This window comes from Alosa pseudoharengus, unplaced genomic scaffold (genome assembly GCF_046254945.1).
Source record: "Alosa pseudoharengus isolate Yale_2024_CS ecotype anadromous, Long Island Sound unplaced genomic scaffold, YU_APseudo_1.1 YU_APseudo_1.1_scf_14, whole genome shotgun sequence".
NCBI classification, from domain to species: domain Eukaryota; kingdom Metazoa; phylum Chordata; class Actinopteri; order Clupeiformes; family Clupeidae; genus Alosa; species Alosa pseudoharengus.
In genome coordinates, this window is record NW_027468609.1 from 26,385,677 (window position 1) to 26,394,614 (window position 8,938).

At 40.6% G+C, this 8,938-nt stretch overlaps 1 protein-coding gene across 1 annotated transcript in view; it reads left to right on the top strand.

The window, feature by feature from the left end:
- Positions 1–4,198, top strand: part of cdc42se2 (CDC42 small effector 2) — a 30,967-nt gene extending 26,769 nt beyond the window's left edge. The window contains exons 3-5 of the mRNA XM_076284381.1: positions 53–154; positions 818–936; positions 1,622–4,198. Coding sequence (XP_076140496.1) covers positions 53–154; positions 818–919 — 204 coding nt within the window. The 3' untranslated portion in view covers positions 920–936; positions 1,622–4,198. The remainder of the gene's footprint in view (positions 1–52; positions 155–817; positions 937–1,621) is intronic.
- The last annotated feature ends 4,740 nt before the right edge of the window (positions 4,199–8,938 follow it).

Sequence of the window (8,938 nt, forward strand, 5' to 3'; positions counted from 1 at the left end):
CCCCTCCCCAGTCTATGCTAAGCCTTTCTTTTGCTGTTTCGTTCCCATGCAGAAGCGGCGGAGGCGTATCGACCGGAGTATGATCGGCGAACCCACAAACTTCGTCCACACAGCCCACGTGGGGTCGGGAGACCTCTTCAGCGGGATGAATTCGGTGAGGCTACGAGGAGGCAGCACTGTCAGAAACAATGTGTGTTGTCTGTCTTTGGTGATCTGTGTGTGTATGTGTGTTTGTGAGAGTGTGTGAGTGAGAGAGACTGGGGGTTACAGGCCCCACTAAGTGCAATTTTCTGCCCTATGTGATTAAAATGACTGCCCCATCTCCAGTGTTTGTGTTGGTTTGGTGTGTTGTGCCATCATGAGACTATGCTGGTCTCACCGTAAATCACCAAGATTTCATAAATGAGGGACCTAGATCGGGCTAGATTGGCTGCACAAATAGTTCTAAATCTCTATGGTAACAACTTGAAAGCTGATGTAAGCAATACTTACAAGAATAAGAATAGAATACTCCCGCTTAATACTCCCGCTTAACAGTATTTACATTCCATTCTGTGGGAATAAAAAGAAAAGCGTCTGAGACCCCCAGTGGTTGTGAAATCCACAACTGAAAATTTCAACATTGCAGTAACCAATCAGGAAACTTCTAGAGTCGTGGACATTACTGTCTCCCAATGTATTGCATGTTAATCTTATACATTGAAAGGAAGAATGGATTTGTTTTGATCAAGTCTGCTATATGCTGAATATATGTATGTTTTATTATTTAAGTATTCACAAATAGGTGGTTTTGATCCTTTTTTTTCTTATCCATCAGGTTAACTCAATTCAAAACCAAATGCAGTCAAAGGGCGGCTATGGAGGAGAGGCCATGCCAGTCAACATGCAGATGCAGCTGGTCGACACTAAAGCGGGATAAAATGTAGGCCCCCTGAGGTAAGACCTTGGGCCCATTTACCAGGAAAAGATGCATTACATAAAATCATATAGCACTTTAATGAGATGCCCTCTTGTATAAAGACTCATATTGCTGTAGCATATGACAGGGAATTTGCCATAAAGGCAATTAAAGAAGCTCTGTCGATCTATCATGAACGTGAGACAAGGGCATCCTGGATGAGGCCATATGGGCTGAACAGATGTATTAGAGAAGATGCTTTATGACTCTCTGAATCATATAAAGTGCCTGGGAGTAAATCTGTCACAACCCTAGAGGGGGTTAGTATGCTCACTCAGACCTCAAAATGTATTTATAGCTTGTCTATGTTGCACTAGATTCGACTAGTCTAGCAGAGACATCTAAAAAAAGAGCATATCAGAACTGGTGGAGAGAGAAACAAATAGAAGCTGCATGGAAAGGATTTGGCTGTTATAGGCCACACTACGATTCTGTTTCTTTTGGACTCTTCCTCTTGACCCTGACTGATAATACTTGAACAAACACATGAATTACATTGAGTACTTGCTTTCTGACAGACGTTGAGTAATTTAATTGTAAATCCAGCTTTATATGAATGCCTACACAAGTACACCATACACCTGTCATACCAGGTTTGTTTATTGTTTGTTAATGGTGTTTGATGTAATCCTTGTTTGTTTGTTTGTTTGTGTGTGTCTCCAGGTTCAGTGTGTGTTTCCTCATCCTGAAGCCTTGCCTTGCCTTCTCCTGCTCTCCTCCTCCTCCTCCTCCTCCACGCCTCATCACCTTGCCTTCAGTGACTGCTTACAACCCACTCCTCCTCACGCAGCAGACACCCCTGGACAGTGGCGCACTAAAAGCACTTACCGGATCGAACGAGGCCACCCAAGTGTGTGGGTGATGTGTCCTCCCCACCAGAGGGGCCTTTCTGGCGCACAGGAACCAACAGGAGCGGCATTCCCTTGCTTTCTCTCACTCTATCTCTCGCGCGTGCGTGCATTCGCTCGCGCTCTCTTTCGGTGTGTGTGTGTGTCTCCTTTGGATGCTTGCATGTCATCTTGTCCCTGCCAGTGCTAAACGGTGTTAACGCTTCTTCTCTCTCTGTCTGTGATGTTGCCGTGAGCGGTTATTACTCTCTCGACATGTAATGTTTCGGAGGTCTGGAACCGACCAGTGCAAATGTTTAATAATTTGTTGTCTGTTTTTTTCTCCTTTATCTATTTTTGCCATGAACAGAATATTTCTTTTTGTACTTTGAGGTGGGCCGCCAGTATCACACTATGGGTTTGTGGAAAAAAAAATAAAAGTGGCTTGCTGTGGTTTTCCAGTGCCAAAGTGGCTGTCGCTTCAAAATTATGCTTTTATAAAAAAACAATACACAGATAAAAAAAATAGACAATAATACCTTTGACTTTTTGGAAGTACATTTTGACTCGGGCAAAAGTGAATGCTGAAAATGTGATTGTTTCTTCTTTGTTTACATTTGTTTTACTGTCCATTCTTTTTTATTTTCAAAACAAAATCTCCTCATGGTGATGATAAATGATTGGAAATAATAACTGACGTTGAAGTGCCTGGCTGGCACTTAACCAAATCTCTGCTGTAAACATTGTTTTCTGTAAACTTGACTCGAAGACTCCAGAGCTGTAGAGTGTACGCTGTACATTGACATGTAAAAATATATAAATATATATATTTAAGTATTAGTCCTCGGTAACAGTGTGGTTGTCACATCTGCATGGCAAATGGTTTAATTGACCATCAGACCCTAGGGTAAATATACCTCTAGCCTGTTATATAGCCAAAATCAGTCACTGTGTTCTTGATCATTGTACCACATTTTATAAGGAACCAGAAACAAACCTCATGTAGCAAATGTCGTTGGTGGTCTTGAACAACAGAGACCACTGGCAATACCTTGGCAAATTAATGCTGTTATTTCAGAGAAAAAGCTGAGGTGATTGCCACAAACCAACAGGGTGAATTTCCTACCAACTAGAATAGGTGACATTTTGCTCAGGTTTCAATACTATGTTGTTGAACAATTTTCAACAGAGAACTCAATTATTTCATATTGCACTGTTTTGTAACATTAAAAAAACATATCGACAACACAGAGTACTATACTAGATGGACATACTTCAACAAGAGTCGATCTTGAAAAATTTAATTATAGAATATTTTTAAGAGGACCTTTTAACAAGATGTAAAGAAATTGTACAATTGCTCTTCATGGTACTCTAAAGGTGATCTTTGTAATTAAAGACACATTTTTTAAAAATGTATTTAAAGAAATCAGTATATTTAACCAAATAGCAGTCTGGTAGCATAATCTAAACCGGAGTGATTAGGCTTCAGTAATTCAACTAGAGTCAAATGGTCAATAATGTTAAAGTGGATTGGGAGATGACAACTAAAAATCCATGTCAGTGATGTTCACCCCTGCTAATATCTGTCTTTTTGAAAGTGCTTTATGTTTGTAAATACTGTATTTCTCGTGTGCCACACCCTGAGGTATTGTAATTTATTTTTCCCTTGTTATTGTTACTTCATCTTTTTGTACGGTTTATTTCACATTTATTTTTTTTCTGACTAGTATGTATGTATGTGTGTATGCATGTACGTATGTATGTATGCATGTACGTATGTATGTACGCATGCACGTATGTATGTATGTATGTATGTACGTATGTATGTATGCATGTACGTATGTATGTACGCATGCACGTATGTATGTATGTATGTATGTACGTATGTATGTATGCATGTACGTATGTATGTACGCATGCACGTATGTATGTATGTATGTATGTATGTATGTATGTATGGTTGTTATGTATGGTTGTATGTATGTTTGTCTTACTTTTGTTGGAGAGACTGATTTGGCAATATTTATTTACTGATGCTAAATACTTACTGGACTAAAACGAAGCTTCTAGTGGATGGTTAAAATGGTGTCCACCAATGTTTGTTTGTACAAGGAAGAGACAGAAAAGCACAATCGAGTATAATGTGATCGAAACTGGTTCAAGTGGCAATATGGCAGAAGAAAAAAAAAACTGGCCAAAGTTTAACAAAAACCAACAATAAGAATGCTATCCATCTATGTTCAATCACTGCACGTCATGAATGAATTTCAACTTCAGGGAATTCACTCAGCTCTGAAAAAGCTGTTAATCTTTAGATTTCCATCTTTTTTTTGTTTGTTCACTTCCATCCTGTGTTAATGTGCACCCAGTGTCTGCTTATAGATTACAGAATGTCCTGTTAAAATAAATATTTTTTTCCATGTTTAACCTGGTCTTTGTCAAATGTCTGAAAGTACATGCAGACATGCACACACTTGTGGCACTTCAAAACCTTTTGCCACTGTACATTAAAGTATAATCAAATAGTCAACCGGCTATTTCCTGTTTTATATAGATCAACAAACATTTGGAAATGACAAGAAACCAAAAGAGGCCCTATTGTGAGGTATATGCATGACAAACAAAAACTCTATGTGACTTTTTTCGTATCCCAACTTGTGCCCTTACAGTGAGAGCTCCATCAAAAGTACTCACTCCGTTTAATCTCGTTTCAACCAGGAGTGTTTATTTATACGTGTTTAATGCAGCTGACCTAGTGCATGAAGAAAGGAGCCTGTCACTTCATGCCACAGAGTAAAGCCAGTGTTCGTTAAGGGCTGTGCCACAGCAACGAAGCCGTCATGTGCATTCACTTAAATCTGAAGGACCTTGTGTATCTGTTCAGCGTTTTTTCCTTTCCTCTCTCTGTCTTTCTGTCTTTGTTTCTATCGCTCTCCTCTCTCTGTAGCATGTGGTCTGAAGATGGGTGCTCATAATCCCCCATAGTCCACCTCGGAGAGCAGCTTATGGGCTAAGGTTAGATATATACACATGACACACTGACCTAACGGTGGTCTCAGGCTGCCTACACACACACACACACGCCACGCCACACACAAACACAAACAGACACGCCACACACACACACAAACACACACACGCCACACCACACCTACGCTAACAGCATTACCCTCGAGGCAAGCAGCAAGGTCAGTTGTCGCAGTGTGGGAAATAAATCTCCAGCACCAAGTGCAAGCAAAGCTCCCACACAGAGCCACTGACATTCAGCTGAGATTTCAATTCTAGACAATGCCTGGATGACTCATCTCAGTTCCAATGGGAGGAGTGGCTGCCATACAGAACACACACAGACAGGCAGACTCTCATCATGCACTGACATTCCAAGATGAGAGAGCAATGCTTTACGTTAGGGTTCACTGAAGTAATACTGGATTGATTAGTAGTGGCCACATGATAGCATCTCAATTAATGTGAGCAATGTGAGAAGCGTATAATTTGATCATGTTAAATTATGCACAGGTTTTAGATCTCCTAAGAACACACAGTTAAATAGTTCATGGAAACCTTGTCAGCTTTGACCATTACAATAGGTTTATTAATGTTCTATTTATGCTAAATGTTAAGATGTTGACGTAAAGTGTTACTTATTAATAGATTTACATCCCTGAAATTAGAAAAAACATTACAATTTTGTATCAGTGTATTAGTAGAATTTGTTTGCAATCTGTTTTTCATGCGATTCTAAATGGAAGTGGCCTTCGGGTTGGACATATAATTTACATTCTATGCACTATCCTACACAGTTCCCTGCTGTTGCTTGGCAACCCAATGGCCTATGATGCAGGTGTTGCCGCCAGTGACGGTTTCCACGATGAGTGATGACCGCCTCCTGTCTATTCTCCCCTTGAGCAGAGAGCAAAGAGCAGCTTATGTAATCCCATCAATAAATAAATCCAGTACATGCATCGCTTGTAAACCTTATGGAGCATGCAACATAAAACGTATGCTCTTATATCTGCAAACAAAATGCCACAGAGAGCGATAGAGTGAGGAACAGAGAGAGAGAGAGAGAGAAGGGGATAAGGAATAAGAAATAGAGGAGTGAGAAGAGAGCAAAATATTAAACTGAAACCCCAGGATTTGTGTATAACTGTCTGTGTTGTATGTGTAGGCTACATGTCTTCATTCTTGAGTATTTCCGACAGAAGGCAGCTGTGTCACACAGTAGTAGAGACACTCTGACAGAGGGGCTCCAGTGTGACCTGATTTACTGTACTAGAGTCTGAGTCAGGAAGCATCATTCATGCCAATCAAAGAAGCTGGCCCTGTCCATGGAAACTTGTCATCCACACCGTGTCAGCAGTGTGGTTCTGTGAAATCCAGCAGTTACATAAAACACACTGGAAATTCAAAGTCAGTCTCTGGCTTATTGCTGCAATACATCCCATTGTGCATTCAAACCACTTCCACCTCCAACTTGATCCCCCTGTGTGATTATACTGGATGTGGTTTGTGTCCATTTGGCCTTATTGGTGAATAAAAACCACATTCATTTTACTCACATTGTTACTTACTACGACACGTGGAAACAAACATTGATTCTCAGTTAAGCCAAAGTGTGAAACCTCACTCTCCAACTGACTGTTTATGCAGAAATACAGGGGCTCTTTTAAGGCATTTGTTGACATTGGCACACATGATTACACATAATTATTCATGACATGCCTGAACATGGGTGTGCAGCTTGCAAGACTTTTCTGAGCTGCCTAGAAAGAGAGAGAAGAGGAAAAGTAGGTTACCACACACCAGGATCATTAAAATGACGAGATGGCTATGTTGTGTTTCACTTTGAGTCACCATAGAGAAGTTTGACGGTGTGATTTTATTTCAGCTTATTGCTTCCTTGTGGCACATGGTTGCTCAACTATTTCATTGTTATGCCTGTAAATGCATGAGAGGCTAGGGGTTCAGTGCCATGGCATGCAAAACCTTTGTTATGGCTCATGCAAAACTAATGACTTGACCCTTGACTGGTCAAGGTACAAGGTCTGGCTGCAGTCTTGAATTGTGGAGCAGGTTTTGCATGCATTTATTACTGAATGCATAAACAATTACTTTTTTTTCAAATGTCGTATTTCTGCTTCAAGGGTAGGTTTTGAGTAGTAACTGTTGTAAGCTTCTAATTAAATAGCTATATACTGTAAGGAAGTGACATTTTGGTCACTACATGCCTGCATGTGAAGAGACCTCAAATACATTCAGACATGGAGGGACTGACTGATCAAGGCATTACACACCCTGTTCCCCTGAGCACATGCACGTGCTTCACATTAGGGAGCCGGGACAGTGGGATCACATGGGCACAGCACAGCAAGCACAGCACAGTGGGAGTAGCCACTGAGCCCCTGCTTTTTTCTACTGCTGGCCTTTACTGTCATGTTAGCGAAGAAACTAAAACCTTTTACCCACTCTCTCTCTCTCTCTCTCTCTCTCTCTCTCTCTCTCTCTCTCTCTATCTCTCTCACTCTCTCTCTCTCTCTCTGTGTTTCTTTATTTATGTTGAATGCCATCTCATTCATCGGCATTTGAGATGTTGTTTCTGCTAAATAATCTCCCTCGTCCATTTGCAGAGGTGTAGTAAGATCTGCACCTCTGGTTAAATCTGCATCTTGTGCTTGACATCAGTGCTTGTGGACAGATGTCTCTGCATTGATAAAATGAGCAATCACAATGTTTTAGAAGGAGCTTGGGGGCAAAGGGTTCCTTTTCCAAAATACAACCAAGTAGTCTAAAGAAGTTGGCCTTTAGTGTCTGATGGAAGATGGATGTGAGATCAACGCCCTCTAGTGGAGAATATATGGAAGTATTTGATCACAATTTGCTCCTAATTTAATGTTTCCCAGTTAATTAATGGAGGCAATTTGGAAGTAATAACCATAACCAGCTCCTTGATGTGTTTTACAGAATGCATTAATTGTTTATAAAAAGCCTGCTTGTCAGGTTGAAAAAGGGAAAGAATAAATTCCAGTGGCGGATTCAGCACCAAAGACTGCAGGATATCAATATGTTGCATATTACCAGACTGTATGCATATTACACAGCATTGTGGGAAAAACAGAAGCAGATCAAGCAGACCAAGAAAGAGACATCAAATGTGTCACTGGGCAAAGGCCAAAGGTTAAAAAGGGCTGGGGCTTCAGAGGTCAAAGAATGGAGTTATGTTTTTAGGTCTATCTCACACTTGCTTTGCTTAGACCCCATCAACAGGGTATAAATATGCTCATGAGGGCTGCTTTCTTGGTGATGATTTTTGCTGCTTCGGTTCTTGGGCTGGGCATTCAGGTCACTGGTGTCGCATGCTGTACCGTGAAAAAGGCCCTTAACAGATTTTGGGAAGGCTACAACATGCAGCGTTGTATCTGCGTCATGTTGTTAAATTGTCCTGGTTGTTGATTGGCACTGTAAAACTGGATCACCTTTGATGATAAGCAACTAGAACATTGCCTTTAGCCTTGCTTATTTTTTTATTACTGAAAAATTGCCCAAAGATTATTGTGATAGAATACAAAGCAGGAGTATCTTAACCATTGCTACTATCTTGAATTTCCCCTTGGGGATCAATAAAGTATCTATCTATCTATCTATCTACTTCAAATATCTCATGCCTTCATTTCAAACCAAAATGGACTCAGAGCCTGGGCTGACTGCAATGAGGCAAAAAAGTAACCCACACCTTCAGTTGTTTTGTGTTTGTATCTAAAGAGGAAATAAATAATGATTATCATTAGTCAAATGTTATTTTGTAGGGTATTTTCCCTTCCCTTTGATGTAGGCCTATATGATTGCCAAAAGAAGCCAAACATCCCATGGTATTTTCAAACATTCCAAATCTCTGAATCTGTTTTAGCGGGCTATTTTGGCCCCAAACCTAGATGCAAATGGATTTGGTCAAGTTAAAAAAAGCAATAGTTAGTGGAAAGATAAACTTTAAGCCAAGGAAAGGCTAAAGTTGACACCAAGCACATGCAAGCACATGCAGGATGGTGCCAGAGCCCCCGGTGATGCTTTTAGCCTTTACCAGTTGAGGGCGCACGATCCTAGAAAGCCAATGACGTTTGGTGGGCAGGTCCTATGGGCAGGTCACGTGATT